The sequence below is a fragment of the Chelonus insularis genome, unplaced genomic scaffold, assembly GCF_013357705.1.
Source record: "Chelonus insularis isolate UGA/USDA-ARS -01 unplaced genomic scaffold, ASM1335770v1 contig_150_pilon, whole genome shotgun sequence".
Taxonomy (NCBI): Eukaryota; Metazoa; Arthropoda; class Insecta; order Hymenoptera; family Braconidae; genus Chelonus; species Chelonus insularis.
The window spans coordinates 1,096,838-1,121,988 of NW_023276392.1; the positions used below are offsets into that span (position 1 = coordinate 1,096,838).

At 28.9% G+C, this 25,151-nt stretch overlaps 1 protein-coding gene across 1 annotated transcript; it reads left to right on the top strand.

The window, feature by feature from the left end:
- The first annotated feature begins 1,375 nt into the window (after positions 1 to 1,375).
- On the top strand, positions 1,376 to 25,057 carry Cht7 (chitinase 7). The gene is made up of 16 exons (XM_035078015.1): positions 1,376 to 1,497; positions 13,211 to 13,292; positions 14,511 to 14,689; positions 15,477 to 15,714; positions 15,888 to 16,067; positions 17,009 to 17,132; positions 18,815 to 19,124; positions 20,161 to 20,590; positions 21,223 to 21,440; positions 21,946 to 22,100; positions 22,184 to 22,324; positions 22,866 to 23,013; positions 23,236 to 23,421; positions 23,551 to 23,673; positions 23,980 to 24,181; positions 24,776 to 25,057. Exons 1-16 carry the CDS (start codon positions 1,495 to 1,497, stop codon positions 24,988 to 24,990), a joined length of 2,934 nt encoding a protein of 977 aa, XP_034933906.1. The 5' UTR covers positions 1,376 to 1,494; the 3' UTR covers positions 24,991 to 25,057.
- Positions 25,058 to 25,151: the final 94 nt, after the last annotated feature.

Sequence of the window (25,151 nt, forward strand, 5' to 3'; positions counted from 1 at the left end):
CTTTTTTTTGACTGAATTAATTGTAGTTAATGTAAAAAAAAGCTGCTTTTAATTTTAGGCTTTATAATGTATTTAAAAATATCATGAAACATTTTATTCCTTTTCAACTAAAGCTTTTTTTCAAATGAGTGTATTTAAAGTGGTAAATGCTAAAAGATATTCCAGTGTATATTCAATTATGTAGCTGCTTAATGCAATTTACTGCCGATTAAGTGAAGAATAATGTACTGCTGTGTTAACAAACATGCAGTATAAGGTTTTTGATAATTTCTTATTCAATTTAATATCTATTGTTGCATTTTAATTTATCACGTTCATAATTAAACACTGAATAATAAATTTAAAGTCAAATGAATACTTTATCATTTAATTATCAAATTAACTTGACAAGTCAATAACAATTAACGTTGCATTTAATAATTCAAACATTGCTTGCTTTCCAACAATTAGCTAATAAACTCCTTAGAACTCCAACAAGATTAATCGAAAAAAAATCATTACTCCAAAATTCTTCAAATGGTAGATCATTGAATAAATAAAATTGTATATTATTCATCAAACAAATGTACTCAATAAGTGATTGTATGATTTTTCAATCCAGATTTTTAAACAATAAAAACATTTTATAAGCATACTAATAGCTACTGATTATTATTCAAACCACAAAAAGCTAAAAAATGATGAGAAAGTAATTGATTGGATCAAATTAAAAATCTGGATTAGAATTAGAGCTGAAAAAGGATCGCTTGTTTTCTCTCGAAACAATCGTATTAATAAGATCACTGAAGGATCAGTCTCCAAGCAGGTTACTGATTGTAAAGGAAAGGAAATCAACGGGATTATTAGATCGTCTTATAGATTGGCGAACTGTGACGTATTTGAACAGGTAAGTGTTTTGGTAAGACGTTTTTTTTTTCTAGTCAGTTGTCTCTGGTCTGGTCGTTGTCACTCGCTCTTTTACCTTGTCGCGTCGTCAAACGCATTTGCAGAGGATTGGCGTTTCACTCTCTCGCGTTCTCATTTAGCTCCATTGGGATTGGATATATAGATATACACACAAGAGTAATCGTCCCGGTGGGGATCGCGACACAGAAACGTAACGGTGTTTGCCACTATAGTTAAAATGAAAGGTGGCTTAATTGTTGTCTATAATATTGCTCTGGCAAGTACTAAATTTGAGAATGATAGTTTCAGTATTTCCTGAACGTCTGTCAGTGTTAGACAACGCCCGAAAGCGAATAAAAACCTATTTGAAAGCAATCGAGATTTTCTAAGTCTCTTATTTTTTAAGTGATAATTATAGTGAGGGACAGAAACATGCGGTGATTTTATTTATTTATTTTTTTTTTTATTTAACAGTTTTAGAGAGTTTTAGTGGTTGATTATTGTGTAACTTTGACAGTTTTTTTTTCTAAACAATCTATTACAAAATAGCATAAGGAAAGTCTTTGTTATTATTTTTGGAGGAAACAAGGCTCAACAACTTGCGTAAAAATGGTGAGTCCAAGTTTGATTTTCAAATAAATTCCAAGTGCGCAGACTCAACGTCAATGAGTTTAAATAACCCGCGCTGAGAATTGGATAAAATCCTACAAACTCTGATATTTTGCATTAGATGTCATGCAAAGTCTAAATTTCATTCAACTTAAATTATTTCAAATAAAATTGTTGATAACTCTTTGAAATATAAAATAATCATTATCGAGATTTCGTAACAAAGTAATATATGATCCAGTTGGTTTTAAGTGAGTAATAAAAAATACAAAAGTCATTTAACAAGAAAAAAAAGAAGGTAAAATGCCTAAAAACTGGTCCAAGACTTTGCGGTTAAATGCTTTCTATCATCTGACTGAACTGGAACTCATTGCTCTCACTTTCATCGTACGATAACCTCGTAATACGTAATTTTGGCAGGTTCACGTGGCACAGTATTTAATATCATGAATATCTGAAAGAAATTTATAGAATAAAGTGTCAAGATCTCATTCGTGGTAACAATAAATGTATAGTAGAATTGGAGAGGGAAAATGGAGCAATGGAATATCGGAAGGCTGGTGAAAGCACATTACCAAGAGCACACATACTTTGTGTAATACATATGTTTTATATTAGTATATTGCCAAATAAATCGAAAATCATGTACATTAAATGTATCTCTTTAAAAAAATCTCCAGAGTTTATGGCATGTTTATTTTTTTACAACCATCAACAAAAGTAGGAAATTTATTTTGGCTTTTATCTCGTGATTTATCAGGTTTATGTCAAAAGTAGTCATTATCTAATTTATTACTTAGAAAATTCTCTACAAAAAAGGTTCTTACATTTTTTTCAACGCAATAAATTGTTTCCGAGAAAAGAAGCCTGAAAGTTGGATTTATGTAATTCAGTGTTGCTGTGCAATTTTTTCTTTGTAAAATGTCTCGAAAACTATTGATCAGGGAGACTAGTACATGGAGTTAGTACCTTTAGAGAATCGTTTGACGAATAAAATAAGCTTCGATTGAACTCTCTACGACTTGTAGTTTACGAGATATTTATTATAAAAGATAAGCGTGTGAAGTAGGTACGCTAAGAAAATAATGCTAAGTGAAATTCTCATTTGACCGGATTTATATAAAACGGAATAAAATAGTACAGGTATGAGATGGTGTGTATAAATTTTTTGCTTTTCTTCTTTTTCACCAGTTCCTTTACAAATTTAGCTTCGACCCATTTCCCCAAGCGATAAGATCACTGTTATTATGGCAATATGGGTGCGCGCGTGTTGTCAAGCCGGGTCTCTTATAGACGAGTAGTCGTAAGTAGAAAAAGATGTGAAGAAAGTGGTTATATCCTATCGTGTCTGAAGAGTCAACGAAGCTTGAGCTCATGATGGTTATGTGAAGACTTGTTTCATGCCTGTTATCTACACACGTATATATTCACTGTTGTCCAGCACATTTCACAAACAACCAAGCCTTTTGTCGTCACTTGAACTCGCAAGCCCCCACCGGAAGTGGTGAAAACGATCAGACGCGTGCTTTGCATCTATAATTCTTTATAGCTATGACATCTTGTTCTGTGAAGGAAATTCGTTTTCGTTTCTCTACACACCGGATGAAAATGTCCATTCTATCCAATGACAAACAGTTTTTTTGCCAATAAATCACATTTCCACCGAGAAAATTGACCGCAGAAAATTCTCTTTCTCCTCTTTCTGTCTTTACTTTAGAGCTCGGAAACACTCTTTCATTATTGATGAAAACTTTAACTATTTTTGATGTTATTTAAATTATTTTTTATTATTCTATCAATATTGAAGTAGTCGAAGTTGAAGTGACGAGAGAAATTCAAATCAATTGAACACATCTTTTTGATGTTTAATTTTTTTTTAGTCAAGTACATTTCTCTTATCAAAATATGTTACATAAATTACTTTGTGACAAATTCAATCATGTTTTTTTTTTACTTTAAAAAAATTTACTAAATGAGATTTTATGTAATATTTACATTTATCAGTCACTTTGTTATTGATTTTAAATATTTATAAATTTTACTCATCAATAAAAAATAAAATTAATTCTCTCAATAAAGAAATAAACTCCTGCTGATTTTATTTTAATAATCTTTATGTCTCGTAATCTGTTAATTTTTTAGTATTAATATTTATTGGAAATTTATTATAAATAAAAATAAAAGGCAACCATAAAAACTCTACAGAGAAATATTTTAGTATCAGATATTTGCAATCTATTATTGTCAGGAATTTTAATAAACTTCTCTAGAATGCATTTGAATAATCTCAATATTTATTGAAGAGTAAATAAAGAATCTAAGCATAAAGAAGGATAAAGAGAACAACCGTAAAAATTTTCTCTATCATTTTTTTAATAATCAATCGGGTTTTATTAATTCAATTAATTACGCTCATTTAGATGTCTTAAAGATGAAGAAATGTTTTGCTTTTTACAATATTACAAAATAAACATTAAATTATTATTTAGTAATCAATAAACTCTTACTGAATTCCAATAATTAACAGCAACTTCAACATTTCTCGATTGGTATAATTAAGTAATCGCCAGTAGTACCTTAGATTGTTAAGAATAAATGAATGTATCGTCTTTACAACAATTTTCAATAGATGATGCAATTCAAATCGTGAAGAGAATTTTAATCGGTTTTTGAGCTTTGTCTTTGATGGTCTTTAAAGTCTATTGTAATTTAACATTTAATTATCTGCAATAATGTACAAAGTGAAATGAAATACTAGTAACTTGACAAGAAAGTTCTTCTTAATAAGTATCGAGACTTATGAAGGAGAAAAAGCAAGATGTTAAATCAGTCACGATATTAAACTATAACCAGCAAAAAAATCATTCCTTGAGATTGATTTTTGACATTAACGCATTCACTATATTTTACTCTTACTCAGTCGTAAAGTGTGTGCCACTTTATCAGAGGCCTTTAGTTATCCTCTCGACTGGTCAACAGGTTGATACCAACTTGAAACAGTCACCTGCCAGCTTGCCTACCTTAACCCACCATGTGAGCTTATATAAGTCCAGAAATATCACCGTCTCTTCATGCCACTTGCAACAAAGCCGCCTTTTTGTACTCAAGCAATTTATTGAGACAAACCACTTTACGATTGTAATTACTTACATTCTACTTATCACCACTTTTCAATCTAATATAATTTGGAATTTGCTGAACAAGATTTACTGTTTCGTGAAATATCTTGAAGATTCCAATGCCTTCCTGGATCATTATCAGATAATTTAATTAACAAATTAATCAGTTGACTTGTGAATTACCAAGAGCATTTACAACTTTATCTTATTTTATTATCGATTCTTTTTAAAAACATTATAATAATTTCCATTAGTGAGAAACTTGTTGAACAGAGTGAAACTATTTTCTACTAATATATTTCAATAAATTAGATTAAATTTTTTTTTATCAAGATTGCATTAAATGATTTAATTTCACCATATGTAAAATCATAAAATAATAAAATCAACTACACAGCTGTTATTTATATCAGATAATTAATGCATCAATACTTTTTACATCGAAACTATCTTTCAGAACATTAAAAATTCATTTTTAAATCTCCTTGAAATATAGATAGACTATTCAATTGTCAAATGTATAATTGACCATCACTGACATTTTTATTTTTAATTAAATGAGTTATTTTACATATAGACATTAACATGAAATATCATCTTAACTGGATGATAAAAATTTTATTTCTCTAAAAGATCCTTTCGCTATAAATTTTTTTTTTCAGAGGATATTTTCGTCATAATAAAAATATATTCTCATACGAAAGAACAAGAGTCACTTGATACCAATGTCAAAGAACGGCATCAGTATTAAGTATACGGATACTTGGTGTAGATTAGAAAGCGATCTCTCTCTTTCTCTTCCTCTTTCTGTCTCCCTTGAGTATAGTTGATATAATGATTGCAGCAACAAAAAACGAAACATCTGAATATTTAATAAATACATGGCCTTGCTAGGTCATCGAAATAATTAAATCTGTAAGCCATAACGGAAGTGTATGACCTTTAAACAGGTTTATCACCAAATTAACTTGGGGACCTTAAATATTTTCAAAGAACCGCTGATTTAGAGTCTCTTGGACAGGTAACTCGATGAAAAATATTTTTATGACTCCATACACTTACGCATAAGTTTCACCTAGGAGCATAAAAGAAATATTCGAATTTTCTTATGCAAAGCTTGACATAGTAAAAATAAAAAATGCTATATAATCGTAAAAGTAAATTAAAAAAGTGTCTTCTTAAAACTCCAGTCTCTTGATACTGCTCATTTAAAATTCTGCAAGTGATATCGTTCTCGTTTTAGTCAGCCATTTCACTAGAGGTCAAGGTGGACTGAATTATTATCAGTAAATAACAGTAGTGATGGATAATTTATTTATTTTCTTATCATATTTGTAGAATGTATATTAAATGAGAACCAAGGGATTTATGGTATTGTAGAAATGTTAACTCCATGCATTATCTTTTACTTTCTGCATTGAAAACTATTATAACAGAAGCATGCACATTTCCATCAAAAGAAACGAGCCATGAACGAGGTAAACGTAACGTTGGACGATCAAAAGGAAAGCTAAGCTGGAAGCTGCTTATGGTGGGAATGAACTCGTCAACATATACTACACCAACGCTTACGGTACTTTCGAACCAAGCTAAAACCTTTCTTATCGTGTATACATATATCTGTAGGTGTGGTCTGTGTATTATGGCAGTTGATGCGATTCATTGTGGTTTACTTGATAGATTTTCACCGTGAAAATATGCTTTTCAAGTGTCATACGTCAATTTCATATCGAAATGCTGTTATGAAAGAATATTTAATAGAATTCCTTTAAATCTATTTTTATTACATTTTATTCAATATTAGGTAATTAAGTTGTTGACAACAAGAGGAAGTTTATTAGAAAAACTCTTTGTTGAAAAAATAAAAACTACAAAGGAAGCATTTTTATTCATCAAAATATTTTAAATATATTTTTTTTTATTATGTTTAGGTATTTGGAGATTAAAATAAAATGCATTACAATTTTTATTTATATTTAAAGTCGTATTAATTTCAGTATTGCGTGTAAATCAAGTTACTTCGATGAGATCTTTATTATGGTTATTAAATGAAAAAATTAATTAAAAATCCACTTAAATAATCTTGAGTAGTAATTTATTAGATAATTTTCTCCATTAATAAATCCTCATAAAAAAAAATTAGAAATCATCTTAATAATTTTTTATATTCCATTTTAGAGAGCTATTTAATCATCTCAAGTGTGAAGAAATGCAGGAAGAATTATAGCTAAACGTTTTTATATTTTTCAGGAAGCATTGAATAGAATAAAACTTTTCCTTATTATTATCATCGTACTTGTTATCTATACAATGTTATTCGTGAATTGATACTCTTCATTTCAATCATGTGAACAGATGGATTTTGAGTGTCGTACATTAACCTGATGTTGAAAAAGTTGTCATTGCCGAAAAAGTTACGTGAGAAGAAGATGAAGAGGAAAAAGAAGAGGAAGAAAATCAGGTCGTTCAAAGGCTTCTCTTCCTTTTTTTTTTTTCGTCCAGGTTTTCTACTTCCGTCGACTCGACACGGTCTATAAATTTCCTCACGACTTTCTGGCTAGAGTCTCGATGGCCTGCTAAGTAGATAAAAATTGTTACTAGATGAGTGAATGTACCGGTTTAATCCGAGAGCGCTTTCTCAAAATTCATTTTTAAGTTGTGCTTATTTTTTTTTTTTTTTATTCAGCTCCAATCACATTTAATAAAACACAAATAATCATACAAATTGTCTCACCTATTATTCCAACATGTCTACATGAACATGAATACATTTATGATGGGATGTGTAATATTTGAAAACATGTGTTTACATTATTTAGTGACAGTGGTGAATTTAAAAATTGTCTTCGAAGATATTTCTTATACTTGTTCAGTTTTAAATCGAGAAAGACATGAATAGAGTGAGGTAAAATGGAGGCGTTGTGAATAGGTACTTCTCTGCCAGAATATCGTGAGTAAAAAAAAAAAAATGTGAAAGAAAAAAATATCCTTGGAAATAGAACAGCAGAATCGGTAAAACTGCAGTCTTTTTCTGCTCTTCACTGCACGTTGATATTTTTTGCGTGAAAACTGACGCGAAAACGGGGCATGATTACTTATTCAAATTCCAGAATGCGACAAGTACTTTAAAAAGAGTCATTTAAACTTGAGTCTATTATCATAAAAAAATAATATTTCATATAATCAGTTATTTAAGTACAAATTGTTCTGCAGCATATTTTAGGAAATATGTGTGCAGTAATTTCTCTTTATTTTATATACTCTATAAATGTATGTATATAAAAGGCATCTGCATGGTTGAATATTCCTTGGGTTAGAGAATGTTGTGTGTAAAGTAACAGAAGCATCACAAACGAGAGGGCTTCAAAAAAGAGCTTCCAAACAGAAAAATTCCAAAACGTAACGACATAACGTTCTTTCGTACCGCAAACTTCTGGAATATAAACCCAGGGAGTCGTCAAGTGAATAGCCTGAAGGTGGCAAGAGAATAGAACTAGAGAATTGGCAATAAACGGTGGCAAATAAAACGTGTGAGTAACGGTATGCGCGATAGTGTAGAGTTTCCGTTTGCTACTCGGGAATATATACCAACTTCCAATATTCTTCACTAGCCCGCGGATATCCATCCTGGCGTCGACGCCAACCCCAAAGGCTTTGCATATTTTTATCCATTTTTTTTTATTCCGATATTAACCAGTAACTTGGTATATTAGCTGTGACGAAAGATATTTCTGTTACGCAAGGTATATCCACTTTGATAAAGATGCATCATTTATGGTGAAGATTTGATGTGACGTTGAGAAATTTTATTCCATCCTAAGATCAACAGCCATCGGGTTTGAAATTTTTATAAGATATAGCCTCATTATATTATTAAATAATGGCGAAAAAGAAGCTCAGAATAAATAAACTTATAAACAAGAACACTTTTTTTTTTATTTGTCATAAAGTCCATTGAAGTCTGTGGTAAATCAAATGATGAAAACTTTTTTAAATCCCAGTGACACATTCAAGTTGGAAAAGAGAACATTTATATAGGGAGAATTTTATGTTTAATAGAATGACTGTGAGAGAATATTTTTTTTTTTATGTAAAGATATGATATAAAAAATAAAGTCAAATTGTTTTGATTCATTTAAGATCCATTTCAAGAAAAATATTTCTTAACATTAAGAAGACTTTTAGCTTCTGACTTGGAGTGGATATTGGAGAATATGCACTCCAAAATAGTTTGTTGAATTTTGTGAAACATATTTTCAGACAATTTTCCCTTGTTTTTCGAATACCCTAGTGATGTAATGGAAATAAATATTTTACGTTTTTATTTTTTTCGAAAAAATATGTCACAGTAATTCGAAACGTTTTTGATTGGATTTTCATTAAAAATATACAGTGTTATGTTTTCTCCAGAGATAAAGTAGCTCTTGATTAATTTAAAATAATAAAAAATTAATCAATTCAAGACAGTGAATGTTTTTTAAAGATTGTGGTTGAGTTGACTTTAACTTCATTTGTGATAAAAAAGAAATGAATTTATCTACAAATATAATTATGATTATTACATTATATATCTCTTGACTTCAAAATAAATACCCTAAGAGAATTTTCATATTTCTCATTCTTAAGTAAATATTTTTTATCCCATTTTTGAAAAGATCACAAATTTCTTTACATTACAAATAAATTATCATTAAAGATAATATAGTATCCTGGATAAGATGAAAACGGAAGGAAATAAAAGTGAATAAAAATGTGAATAAATATTTATTTAATATTAGTCTATTCCCACTTTCATTACATTAATGATATCAAATAAAACATAAGGAGAAAAATATGCATAAAAGCGATTTCTGCATAACAAAATTTACCACAAAAATACCACTAGAAGAAATTTTATCTGAATAATATAACATTATAAAATACTATTCACACAGAATAAAATAAGAAACAAAGTATGTATTTTTTCGAATTCAATTTAATTTTTCATCAGTTGAAAACGAGTAAATATCCACACACCTCAAGGAGATTCTTGGAAATTTTCAATCAACATTTTTCTTAAATAAACAAAAAGAGGATTCTCTTCCTTTTTCTGACAAGTCTTTCGCTACAAATTTCTCTCTATGAAGACAAGGAATTCTTAAGCCAAGAAAGAATCTTATTATATTTAACTCAAAAGATAATCTTCCATGAACCAACAAAAAAAAACCTCTTTGAAGCCATTTCTACTGTTTCCTTTTTTTCACATAAATAGCTCCTTATTTATAGTTCAATTTGTTTAATAGTACAGTAGCTGTTAAAAAATTTAGAACTTTTATTGAGTACTCTCATCTTATTATTATTTAAGAAATAATAATAAATCCTGAAAAAGAATTGTAAGTATATTATTAGACTCTTATTCTTTCTCCCTACCCAACTCTTCAATAATTCTCCAAGTACTGTCTTTCTTGCATAACGAACGTAATAAAATGTAGATTAGCAAGGCGCACAAGGTTGTACGCATTCTACATCGCTTACTTATTCGTTATGAATCGCTTAATAAAATAAGTTATGCTGCGTCATCCAACAAGAACAAGTTTTCCCGAGAAAAGAATGGAAAAATAATCAAGTGATAAAAAAAAATGAACAAATATATGCATCTTGAAAATTTAACATTTTTTCATCAATTTTATGGTAATTAAAAACACTTAATGAATTTATGAAGTGAATTATTTTCATTTATGAATTGTTGTTAGATTTTTAATGAACTTCTCTCGAGTACACTTTTACATCTATTGATACTTATCATTCTTGCTAGTAATTAAAATGGAATTTTTTTACACGATTAAGAGACGATGATTAAAGAAATTCACTTTCGTAGAGAAATCGTGAATTAAATAAAATATTTACTGCAAATAATTAGAGAAAAATAGTTTGTTTGATTAGGGAAATGTAATTAAATATCAACAGTGAAGTAAACAATATTAATGAAGTTAATTAAATTGTTGTATGAATTTAATATATATCTATTGTGTTTAAGGAAACCATTAATATGAAATTTTCATGAACATGGTGCTTTTGTTTACAAATTCAAAGAGATTTAACCATGTTTATACTTTAGATAAAAATTTAATTAATTTTTTGAATTCTCCATTTCAAATAGTTCAAGATAAGTTTTTTTATTTTTTCAAAATTGATATACATCATTCAGCAAGTGATTCATTTTAATAATTATTTCAGAAACCAAGTCCTCGAAGAGTAACAAAAAACAAGCTTGCTCTTCAAAGTATGTGGAAATTCACATTTTTAAAGAAGAATAAATTTCAATAGATCTTCATATTTTTTCACCCTCTAAAAACACCGTACGAATTAAAATAAATAATTTCTCTATAAGAGCCTGAGGAAGAAAGAATTTGAGAAAAAATAATTCAAGCTTTTTTTACAACATTCGATAGAACACTTAATAATTATTCTCGAAGTTTTATAGATTCTTTTAAAATTATCAAAAGATATTGAAATAATTAAAAATAAAGCCATCCTCCGTGGCATGGTTTAGTATTCCTTATTATTTTGTAAAGTGAATTTTATTTACTTGATTGAGAAGAAGAAGTAAATAATGATAAAAAAAAATGTTAAAACAAAACTAGAGGTTTGATTAAAACTCAAATGGTGATTGGAAATGAATTTATTAAATAAACTGCATTCAACGACAAATTGTTAGATAGTTAATTGACTCTTAAATGGATATTTGTTCAAGAACAACCTTTGGCTCAGTCTTACTCCTCTCTTTCTTCTTCTCGTCTGAACGAGCCAACGAGTTGAGTATACGCGCGTAATTACTAGGCCATATTGTTGCATAGTTGCAGTGGTAAAGTACAATGCAAAGACGAAAGAAAGAGAGACTGAGAGGAGACAACGTCGATACCATCAACGACTGACTCCAGTGTCTCCCTTTTTGCGTTAAACACAGCACTCACTTTATTCCATGCATACATACATATACATTATATATTATACATATGTTTATAAACATCTGTAGCGGATATCAGGGTAAAAATAATGAGCTGTGTATTCTCACAGCTTCAGATATGATACATGTATATATATCTAACGCAACAGCTTTTGTGTGTCGTGGGTGACATATTTTTTATTCTCCCCAGGTATTTTGCATAAAAAAGACGCAGAAAAATGCTTCCAATTTTAGTTTTATGCTCACTACATTTTTGCTTATTCCATTGTTTCTTTTGCTATTTAATTTTTAAATAAAAGGAAAAGTGTATGCATTTATTCCTATTTTTATGCATATCTTTCATCACACTTCACATTGTTTATTTCTACACAAGTGTGGACGTATCGTACTTTTAAAGTTATCATTATTCTCAAATTAAATTTATGTTATTTCATTTCGAGTATTTAATTATCATAATGTACGAGAGAATGTTTTAATGAGATATGAGAAAATAACCTAAAATGGTGGATTTTTTATTTTTAGAATCAATATATCAAAAGGAGTTATCTTCAATTAATTTGAAAAATTGCTGTGTTGTTACATAATGAAATTTAATTAATCATCTAACTATTGATTGATATTATTACGATTTTGTGACAAAATATTCAGGATATTGCTTTGTTATCTTTATTACATTAATATTTTATTATTTTATTGTATAAAATATTTATTACTCAATGAAAGTAATATTATCAAATTTTTTTTATATTAATATATAAATTTTTTGTAGAGATATCAAAATGTCATGAGATATTTTAAAGTTGATACATATTTCAAATCCTCTACTTTTATGACTTTATCTAAGAAATTGATATTCCATAAATTTTTACGATATTTTTAAAATAATTATACGGTTTTTGACACTGCTCGGAGGTGAAATATAATATTTTCTGTCACACTAAGTGCGAAATATTTTGATAAAATAATTTTGTTCAACTAACATAATAATAATCGAACAAGTTTCCAATGTTGAATTATTTAAAATTAATCTCAACATATTATGTAACCATTTTATTCATTCGAATTCGTGCATGAAATACTGTTGTCAAAATATGTAAACATATTTTTCCTCGCAATAACATAAAAAAAGATACTTTACAATAAACAAAATGAATAAATTATCGATAAAATCGATGTTTAACATGCAACTAAATGTATTGTTACCAATATTACATGAAAATTAAAAATAGATATTGATTGGAATAAAAAAAAATTTTTTTTCATTATTATTTATTGATGCAAATAAAAATAAATTGTGTAATATCGATTAAAAATGTCCATTAAATTGAATTGTTTCTGATACCTTTTAACCAAAGTTTTTAGCAAAAATCTAAAGCATCAGAAATGTAATTACATTTGTCGAGAGAGCAAGAAATGTAACCGCGACTCTTAACAGACTTTCGCCAGTTATAGTTTTATGTTCGATACCTTGTCAAGTGGAAAATTCGATTTACTTTTTCTCTCATCGTCTTTTTTTCTATATAGATATGTACATAAAATCGTATATACACATAGTTAACAGTCTTTTTCGTTCTCTCAATGTATATATACATCGACGATAAATTACCAAGTGAATATTCACTGATCCGAACCACTTTCTTTTTGCTTCCAGGTGTCGTCTACAACAACGAAGACGGCGTTTATATGCTTCGCTTTACTCCTTCTCCTCGTCCAAGTCATGAATCACGCGGAAGGTAACGCCCTGTTACCGTATGCTATCTCTATTACATAACCCGTGAATTTTGTAATACACTTATCAACCTGATAAAATAATTGAGCCCAAGATCACTCTGAGAACACATCATACCTTACATGATAATGGCTAATTTATTCAATGAATTAGAGGCTAATGATATGTATCAGCCTATAAATTTACAAGTTACTTAAACCTCATCATTCTGATGAAAGGAACATTAATGCTAGGTACCATGTATTGGAGAAAAAAAAAATTTTTTTTTCATTAATTGAGTACAGTTCATTGCTTATAAATACTCTAGACGAGTTTTCTTGCATTAAATTCATTTATTTCAGTGAAAAAAATGGTATTAAATCAGCTATATTGTTCTTGGATAGAGTAGAATCATGATTGAACTTGGAAGTATTTTATTCAATTGAGTGAATGATTTATTGATTTTATTTAATAGTTTTATTTCATTTGTTAGAAAATTCCACTTTTTTTTTCGTTGAAAAATTCGGTCTATTATTAATGGTATTATTAATCACAACTGAATATTTTATTTGCCAAAGTTTTCGATAAATTGATTATAATTATTGGAAAAAGTATTTTTAACGATAAAACTTTTTTCTCAAACAAATTTTAAATAGAGAATTAAATGGAATCAATTGTGTACTGAGTAAGAAATGATTAAAAATATTTTAGCACAAATATTGTGAAGTTTAAAACTTTGATGAAGAGTTTTTTCAAATGTTTAAAGCACCGAAACTTTCAATAAAAAAAAATGCTTCAAAAATATGGGTTAAAATTTGTTTTCATATTTTTTAAAAACATTAAAAAAAAAAAATGATTTTGGTTAAGTTTGAAACTGTAGTTCTTCTCACTTAAATTTCATCTTTAAAAAAAAATATCCTACGATTCTTTTTCACCAAGTTATCCTTGCTTAAATCTCAAACCATCTCTCCAGCTTTATGACTCGATTACTCAGGAACAAAGTTACGGGGAAAAATTTTAAAAAAAGGGAAATTGAAGCTAAAAATGTGGACTTTGAAACACTTTCAAGTAAATTTAACTATAAATTTTTTATTTTTTTTTATAAATTTTAACTGCAAAAAAATGAAGCTGATTTAATCCTCTAACCAGCTAAAAAATCCAATCACAATTAATAGTCAAGGTTGATAATAAATATTTATTAAAAAAGAATAAATGAAGTAACTCGGGTTGATTGGGAAATCAGGTGCGAGAAAACGATTTCGCAGACCAACGACATCGGCGCCTTCTTTAACAAGCGACCAAGAAGTTTCGGCCAGCGTCAACAGATTCAAAGTGACGAGAAATCGTTTGGGCACAAAGAACACGAGGAACGAGCTTCAACCAAGCAGTGACAGTCCTGGCAGCAAGTCAAATGATTACAAGGTAGGCTGATCAAAGAGAGAGCAAAAGTCACTCCATAAAACGCTTCTTAATCAAACTTAATTACGTGAAGAAACTTTGAATTTTAATTAACAATGATTACTATTAAGATACAATTTACAAATCAAATACTTTAGTACTTGCCTACTGTTGCTGCTACTGACTGAAAACTTATTTACAATTAGCCTGTGTATTTGTTTGAGTAAGAAAAGGTCTAAGAATATTCATTAAGTATTGAAAACTAATTTTAATTACTAATGGAACAAATTAAACTTTTGAGAGGTTCGTGTTCACAAAATGCATTCACAGGAAATTTCACTGATGTTTATTTAAGCAAATATTCAACTGAATTTATTCTCACTTGATAGAGTAATGGTTCTTCCTATCAAAACAACCGATTTACATAAAATTGATAATTTTTTGTTTATTTACAAATAACCAATTGATTCAATTATTCGATTTATTCAGCTTTTCGGCCTATAAACTCGTTCATAAAATATACTTTGAGATGATAATGACGATAAATAATTCAACATTTATTTTATTCCATACATATTTCCGGATATAAATATTTTTGCAGCTTCAAATGGCATTTTATTGGCAATTAAATTAAATTTTTCACAATTAATTGAGGGTGTTCGTGGGGAGAGTTTCAAGAAGAGTGAAAATAATTGAAGTGTTTTGAAATTCATTATCATGTCAAAACACAGGATAAAAAGCTGTATATGAAAAATCGGAAATCGATCTTCGGAAGATTTAATGGGAGTATGAATGGGAAAAACTGTTTCAGGTCGTTTGTTACTATACCAATTGGTCGCAATATCGAACGAAAATTGGTAAATTCATGCCTGAAGACATCCAACCCGACCTTTGTACTCACATAATTTATGCATTCGGTTGGTTGAAGAAAAACAAGCTCACAAGTTTCGAGTCAAATGATGAAACTAAAGATGGTAAAATTGGCCTGTACGAACGTATAGGGAATTTGAAGAAGGCAAACCCATCGTTAAAAATTCTTCTTGCGATTGGTAAGCTACATTATTGTGTTATTTTTTTTTTACAAATTCACATCATGATTTTTTTCTATTTAATTTCGGCATTACATTCAATAGTTTTTTTTAAAATATTTTAAGTTTCCTTTTTTTTAAGGTAATAAATGAATATTTGATTGCTCTAAAAAAATGGCTTTCTATCATTTCAGGAGGGTGGTCTTTTGGTACTCAAAAATTCAAAGACATGACGGCAACTAGATATGCACGACAGACTTTTATTTACAGCGCCATTCCCTACCTTCGTGATCGGGGATTCGATGGACTTGATATTGATTGGGAGTACCCCAAGGGTGGTGACGATAAAAAGAACTATGTTCTACTGTTGAAAGGTAATTAATATTCTCTATATATTATATAATAATATTGAACTCAATAGTGAACTCATTGTCTAATCATTATTATTAAAATATGCTTACACATACTACTACTGTATTGCATATATTATGAATCATTATCCTCCGCTGATCCACTTTATTATGATAACATTATAATAATTGTGGTGACGAAAATATTTCACTGGAACACAAAGAAATCAATTGCATCATAATTCATCTCATATATATTTTTATTCTAAAATTCCTTTAGAATGAAAAAACGGAAAAATCCCTGAGTGATAGTTGAAAGTATTTTTTCAAGATATTCGAGATGTTTTTATTTTGTTTGAAAAAATTTTTACGTTTCAACATTTCCTCTCTAATTAATTTTTTATTAATTAATTTCCTTTTCATACTGTTTAATAATTATCTACCAAAATTATACTTAATAAAAAGCTATTTTTTTTGAATTGCAAAAAATTTTATACTCGCTTATTTATAAATCATTGAAATATTCTATAAAATAAAATTGTTAATTTTTTTTTTTTTTTTTTGAGTAAATATTCAAACTCTCGATTCCAATAATAAATATTAGGCAAGAGTTAATTAAAAGTTGATTAAAATTTCAAGGATACCAAGATTTTTAAACTGGTAAGTTAACCGGGAAATTAATTAATGAAATCTAAATAAAACTAAATAGAATAAATAATTTTTCTTTACCATTTCTATGAAGCAATTTTTGGATGTACAAATATTTTTATTTAAAGAAAAAAATTAAATATTTATGACATCAGTTTCTCATTGCCACAAAATGACACTGTCGTAACTGGAATAAATTAAAAAACTAAGGAAAAAAAACATACAAGTGTGAAAATAAAATTTCGATAACATCTGTTATAATCAGTTATTAATTTATAAAAAAATCAAACAAATGAAAAGAAAAAAATTGATTGCAGAACTGCGGGAAGCTTTTGAAGCAGAGGCTCAGGAGCGGAAGAAGCCTCGACTGTTGTTAACCGCAGCTGTGCCAGTTGGACCGGACAACGTGAAAAGCGGATATGATGTACCGGCAGTAGCGAGGTAATCACCAATACTAATTAGTTAGGCAGCTCGTCAGGTGCGATAAATCAACATCGATGGCAAGCTTATCTCGATCGAGTGGTAGAATAGTTAATTGATGGAATTATGGTAGCACTTCGTCTCTCTAGTAGAAACGGTTATAATTAGTCAGACGCACTGTGTTCCACGTAATTTAAGCTGTAGTTTATGAATTTTCTCTTTAATCTTTGTCCCCTATCCCTTCACCTTTACCCTATGTCCAATTTCTCTACTCTCATAACTCATCAATCCGTCCCATTAATCAATAATAATTGATAATCGAATATTTCTCGAGCTTTTTTCCCAAAGTCAGCTGTACTTTTCCACTAAAGCACGTTAGAAAAATCGGGTTTTCAAACTGTACAGCATCGTTTATTATACAACGTTCATCTCTATTATTATTTATGCATTATTGACTTTAATATCTGATAAATAAAGCCGGGAAATTTTTTTTTTGTCTTATAAATATTTTAAACCCAAAAAGTGTGAATATTTAACTGGTCATTATTTTGAAGGGGGTTGAATTATATGGTAGTAAAATTTTTTATAAGATATTTTCTGGAAAATCCGATAAAATAAAGACACCAGTGACCCTCTAAAAATCGACCATTATTTAAATTCTCACGATATATGAACAAAAAAGTATGAGATATGCACGTATAAAAAAATTTGATTGTCACTGTTTTACTGCTTGGTACCAGTACTTTCGTATAATTCATGAGTTTGACGTTATATAAAGAGGATTTTTTTATAATACAACCTGATAAACCGTCCATTCGTGGATAAAAATATATTCTGATTTTCAATTTCCAACTATTCAAGTCTAGTCAATCGATTAATAACCAGTTTTTTAATAAACTTCAAAAAATTATCTGCTGAGTATTTTTGTGAAATTAAAATGTGGTTGCTTTGTATCATATTAATATAATGTGGTAGGCCACAAACTATTTTAGCAAGAAAATTAGAGAAAAAAATATCATTTCATCAGATTTTTTAATTTATCTTTTAAAATGATAATTAATATAAATTCAAATAAATTTTTTAAACTTACACAATAAATTAATAAAGAAAAACTAGGTCAATTTTATTACGTTTATTTATAAAAGAGTTTGAGTACTTTCAGAGTGATATTATTCCAAAACAATTAAATTATAAAATGAATTAAATAAAATTAATCAAATTTATTCCATTAAAAACGAATAAATCAATTAAATTATTTGATTCAAGAACTACACAATCAAACCAATTAATTACATTAATCAATTACTTAAATTAAAAATTACTTATTTTAAATGAATAACTCAACTGCTGCAATAAAGTTTTAATTAACCTATCTAAGTTATTGCACTTTTATTTGTTTTTTTTTATCAAGTATTTCTTCAAATTTTTATCCAAACAAAAAGACCAAAGTATCATCATTCATTTTGAACCTGAAACAACTTTAAAATCATTTAATTACTTTCAAAGGTATTATATCCAGTGCAAGTGGGCCACCAAAGCAGCAAACTGACTTCACCTTTCACTATAATTGGTTAATTAAAAAAATTCTATTGGAGTAAAAGCAATTTTTAGCATTAATGGTTGTCATTAATTATTATAACGATAATGGCAAATCATTATGATAATGAATGGTCAATGAATTTACATGCCATGTATAATTACAGCTACCTGGACTTTATAAACCTAATGGCCTACGATTTCCATGGAAAATGGGAGCGAGAAACTGGACACAATGCACCATTATATGCATCTTCGTTGGATTCTGAGTGGCAGAAACAACTAAGTGTTGACAATGCTGCTTCAATGTGGGTTAGACTAGGTGCACCTAAGGAAAAGATGATTATTGGCATGCCAACGTACGGAAGATCATTTACCCTCTCTAATCGTGACAATTTCCGGGTTCATGCTCCTGCTAGTGGTGGTGGTAAAGCTGGTGAATATACCAAAGAATCAGGATTCTTAGCTTATTATGAGGTGAGTTTTCTCTTGTTTATGCTAAAAAGAATTGTGGTTTTCTTCTACGACATCTCGAGAAAAATAATATTGTAGTTTACTTTTAAATCACACGATAAATTTTTTTTTTGTGGTTGCGGATATTTTTTTTTTTTATCTTGCGGTAAAAACTTCCGCATTTGATGAGAGTATCAAAATCTATTCAACTCTGATTGTCTGTGATGAGGATATTTATTCTTGATAATTATTTACAATAATGCAATAATTTTTTTCATGGAATAATAATTCTAAATTAATGTATTTTGCCAAGTTGGTTTTGTCAAATAGTTTCTCTAAAGAAATCAATCATGAAGTTTTTTATTCTATAAAAGAAAATAATTGCTAATTATGAAGCCACAATAAATTTTGTCGAATAATATTTATTCTCTAATAGTGAGGAAGTATTTACTAGAGTTGAAATGAATATTTGATTAATAGAAAAAATTCTTGATTAATTACATAACTTGAGCAACAATATTTTTTCTTGATTGAACTCGCGAACATTACTCAAGTAGGATCAATATTTATTCCATCAATCAAATATTTTCCAGGACATTCTCGAATATTTTATTCTTACTTGAAAATTTTTTTTTTCGTCAATAAAATACCCAGACATAAATACTTAAAAGTAATGTAAAAAAATTTGTATAAAAATCCACTACACCAACAATTTATATTTAATGAAATCAATGATAATTTAATTTTTTATCTTCACTATCAATATTCAACTAAAACACTTTAGTTTTATTTTAACGAAAATATGAAAAAACAAATGAAAATGATGTAAAGCTTTCACATCAAAATAACTGAATTATTCTCTCAATAGTGTTTTTTACAAAAGATCAAATTTTTTCCAAAAAATAAACAATTTTCATCTCCCAACATATTCTATAAGAGCCAATAAAAATATTCTATAACAAGCCATCGAGTTTTTTATTGTGTAAATTTATGTAAAAACATCTATTGTTTATTATCGTTGAAATTCAGAGAGGAATTTAAATATTCAATGACCTTTCAGATTTGTGAGATGCTGCAAAATGGAGCAGCATATATATGGGATGATGAAATGAAAGTTCCATATCTTGTGCACGGAGATCAATGGGTAGGCTTTGATGATGAAAGATCCATCCGTGGAAAAATGCATTGGTTGAAAAATAAAGGATACGGTGGTGCAATGGTGTGGACGGTTGATATGGATGACTTTAATGGAACAGCTTGCGGTGGTAACGTTAGGTATCCTTTGATTGGTGCTATGAGAGAAGAGCTGAGAGGAATATCACGAGGCAATAATGCTAAAGATGTTGACTGGAGTACTGTAGCAGCTACAGTTAGTGAAGTTGTCATTAAGAAGCCAGAACCTTATAAAATAGCTGTATCAGAAGTTTTAAGTAAAGCTAAAAAATTAACTAAACCCAGCACACAATTAGTCATCAACACACCTTCTCAAGGTATTATTTAGCATTCTAATGTTGTGGTAAAAACAAAATTTTTCATCATCTGATAAAGAAAGTAATTTAATTAGTTTTTAATTTAAGCATCTCTTGGTATCTAGAGGTATTGTTTTCTCTTAATATTCTACTTTTGTTAAAGAACAATAGATTATTGTGAGAAAATATTTGTTTCAATTCAAAAGAAAGTAGTCATTGGAATAATCTTTAATTAACTTCTAAATTCATGTCTTCGAGCTTGAAGAAATCTTCACTTTATTAATAATTTATATACTCGGAAGTCTCGTCTTTTGGGCTAATTATTAAGAACACAAAGAATTTTTTTTTTATACTAAAAAAAACCCGAAATAATAGTTTCAGAGTCTCTTCTTCGAACACATGAATATTCATCATTGAATGTAGAATTCATGTTTTTTTTATAACGAAAAGACGTTTGTTTTATTAAGATATAACTACCAAGAAGCCAAGGATTTCCTGAACAAAGAAATATTTTATTGATATATTTTTGTTCGTTTTAATAAATGTAATGAATATTCCTTCATCACCCTAAATATAATTTATTAATTTATTCTATTTTAAATCATTTCAATTTTCCTATTGGACTAATTTTTCGTTAATTTTCTTTTAAATAGAACGAGAAGCTCAGGCCATTTGTTATTTAACTAGCTGGTCTCACAAACGCCCAGGCGCTGGAAGATTTATGCCAGAAGACATTGATCCCTTCCTCTGCACCCACGTTGTCTACGCATTCGCAACCCTGAAAGATCACTTGCTGACAGAAAACACCGAGAAAGACGCTGAGATGTATGAGCGTTTAATAGCCCTTCGTGAGAAAAATCCGGACATTAAGGTGAGTCGTGAATTTATGTTTTTCTAATTATTTATTTTATCTTCCTTTAAAAGAAACAAATTTTCAAGAATAATAAATTTCATTTGTTCATTTCATTTCTATAAGATTAGCTTTAAATGGATATTTTAAAAAGTCATTTATTTTATCTCATAATACTTCATTTCCATTTAATTTCATGTTTAAATCGTTGATTTAGTCCAATGCCTTCAATTATTTTTTTTTTATCCAGTAAACCATCATAATGATCAAAAATTCCTTTCTCACCTCATTATTAATTAATTATTGTCTTCATTGATTCATTAACAAGATATAATTTATCAAGAAGAATTTTCATTAATGGATTTTGATCACATTCATAATGGCATTGTGAAATAATACATAAAGAACATTTTGAAGAATAATTCTACCAAAAGATTGAAAATAATGTAATAATTTCAATCATATACTCGTCTATGATGGATTATCAAATTAATCAAATTTATTCAAATGTCTTTTAAATTTCAAGATACTTTTGGCAATCGGAGGTTGGGCATTTGGTTCGAAACCCTTCAAAGAACTCACCAGCAACACATTCCGCATGAATCAATTTGTTTACGAGGCCATCGAATTTTTGCGAGAATACAAATTTAATGGACTCGATGTCGACTGGGAATATCCACGGTAAATGAATGAAGATAAATTTATAATACAACTAGAGAGCTTATAACTTGAACAAAATATAAATGAATGGCGTATGTTCTCAGAGGAGCTGATGATAGAGCTGCTTATGTGAATCTTCTAAAGGAGCTTAGATTGGCCTTCGAAGGAGAAGCCAAAGACTCTGGGCAACCTAAATTGATTCTTTCAGCGGCAGTTCCAGCAAGTTTTGAAGCTATTGCCGCTGGGTAAATAATCTTATTCTCTACATCTCGATATAAAATGGTCTCTAGCTTAAATTGCTTTAGCTTCATGTTGTAATAACTTTTCAAACTACTTGATAGATTTTTTATTTTTTATTAAAGTCATCGAAAAGAGGAAGAAGTTATACAATTTTTCAATATATATATATATATTTCCTTTTTTCCTATCGTTTATTTTTATTTATTTTTTATTACACTCTTTACAGTAAAAAAAAAACGTGTTAATTTAGCACAGTTTTCATGTTGAAAAAGATCCATAAAAGAAATAGTGGCTAATCTAAACGAAATCTTATTCAAGTTAATAATTAACAGCAAAAATTATTATTAATTTTATTTACAATTTTTATTTAGCTTAATAAAATTTTATTATTACTCTGCTTAACATAAAGTATATATTGTTTGAGTAAAAAAGCCATTATTATGGATCATGTTAAAAATATCTACACGAGATTTTTTTTACTGTATCAATTAAATTTTGTTGTTGTTCTCAACCTTTATATTATTTATTTTCATGAAATAAAAACAGTTATGACGTTCCTGAAATATCCAAGTACTTGGACTTTATAAATGTGATGACATATGACTTCCATGGACAATGGGAGAGACAGGTTGGACACAACAGTCCTCTCTTCCCCTTGGAAAGTGCTACAAGTTACCAAAAGAAGCTCACAGTGGTAAGGGAAAAACTTTCATCATCAACTTATTTTATTATATACATATATTTTTTTCTTAATTTTTTATCTCTCATTCCACTCATTCCTTTTGTACTCCCATTTCGTGATTTTTTCATGTTCTCATTTTTCCTTAAAACTTAAACTTCTTATCTTACGACAAAAATAAATTTTATTTTGTAATTTAATGTTATGTTAATGCATCCTTTCTGTCTGCTTTTACAGGACTATAGTGCTCGTGAGTGGGTAAAACAAGGAGCACCGAAAGAAAAACTGATGATAGGAATGCCTACGTACGGTCGATCTTTCACGCTAGTAGACAAGGACAAGTTTGACATTGGTGCACCAGCTTCAGGGGGTGGAGTTCCTGGTAACTTTACTAACGAGTCGGGTTTTCTCTCGTACTACGAGGTACTTTCTATGGAAATGAAGAAGAATTCACATAATAATACTTCGTTGCATTTACTTTCTATGTAGTTTTCTTGATCACGTGATTTTAAGTTTGCTTGAGATGCATATAAGTTTTTCTTTTTTTTTTAGGTTTGTAGTTTTTTGAACGAGGACAATACGACCCTTGTGTGGGACAGTGAGCAGCAGGTGCCGTTTGCATATAGAGATAACCAGTGGGTTGGATTTGACGACGAGAGGAGTCTCGTGAATAAGGTAATGAGACTTACCACAAAAAGAAAAAAACATTGAGAAAAATTTTTTCAAAGGCGACAGCTTGCGACTTTCCCACATTAAATAATTTCAAACATTTTCAAAAATAAGAAAAAGGAATGATTAAAATATAAATTCACATACATTTGCATACGCTCAAGTACACTCACATAGACCTTCCCTGTAACAATTGGGCATTGATCAATATATTAATATATTATAATATAATTTTATTAAATTATAATTATGATATGTTGATTATTGAGCGATCTAGCATTAACTAATATTGCTCATTTATTCTCACTCAAGATGAATTGGCTGAAGGAGGAGGGCTTTGGTGGTATCATGATTTGGTCAGTGGATATGGATGACTTTAAAGGAACTTGCGGAGCTGGCAAATATCCTTTGATTAAGACGATGAAAAAAGAACTCAAGAATTACTCAGTCAAGCTCGAATATGACGGTCCTTATGAAACTAGTGCTCGTAGCGGGAAATATACCACCAAAGATCGTAAGTAATCATTCATTATTCCAAATTGTTGCAAAGACTTGACAAATTAACATGAGCAAGAAAATTCAAATGACGCAGTAAAAACTTTTGTGTTAATTTAGCATAATTTTATGTAAAAAAGAACAAGATTCTCTTTCATTTAAAATTCTCTCTCTTAAAATTAAATAATAAATTCATTAAATATTTTTTAATAATTTAATTAAAATAAATTCATTGAAATTCTTTTTATTCATTGTTTAAATACCACCAAGAGATATTGACTTTGACTTTTTTTTTTTTTTGCTTATAGATATTTTTGATTAGTAGTAATTGAACAACCTTCTTTAGAATTCATTGAATAAGTACACAAATATATGTTGTTTCAATAAATCAATAACTTTAAATATTGACTATAAAAACTCAACATGAACCACTTTTGATATTTACGTATACATTTTTTTTTTTCACTGCGTCAAGTTTTAGTGATTATTTTTAAATATTTTTATTTACTTTTTATTATTATACAAATATAACATTGATTAATCTGTCAAGTTTACGATTATAAAACAATTTGATGAAATGAACAATTATTCATACGACAATTAATCATTTTAGCTAATGAAGTAACTTGTGATGAAGAGGATAATCACATTTCCTACCACCCAGATAAGAACGATTGCACAATGTACTATATGTGCGAAGGAGAACGCAAACATCACATGCCTTGTCCAGTGAATTTGGTGTTCAATCCAAACGAAAATGTTTGCGACTGGCCTGAAAATGTAGAAGGATGTCTTCAACATACCCAGGCACCACCTCCCTCAAAATAAATCTCATACTTGGTACTAGCCGTCCAAGTTTGTATAAAAACAAAAAACGAATAGGATAAAAAAAAAATATTATAACAAGCGTTACTATGTAAATTTTTACATGAAGCCGCGTCGACTGTATCCGTCTCTCTTTTCTATTTTACACTCTTCCTTATTACTCT

What these genes read in the sequence shown, in the direction of transcription:
- Cht7 (XM_035078015.1), top strand. An exon ending in AGAGGAGTCTCGTGAATAAG is followed by an intron (nt 23,674 to 23,979) that starts GTAATGAGACTT and finishes TTCTCACTCAAG; the next exon opens with ATGAATTGGCTGAAGGAGGA. An exon ending in GAAATATACCACCAAAGATC is followed by an intron (nt 24,182 to 24,775) that starts GTAAGTAATCAT and finishes TAATCATTTTAG; the next exon opens with CTAATGAAGTAACTTGTGAT.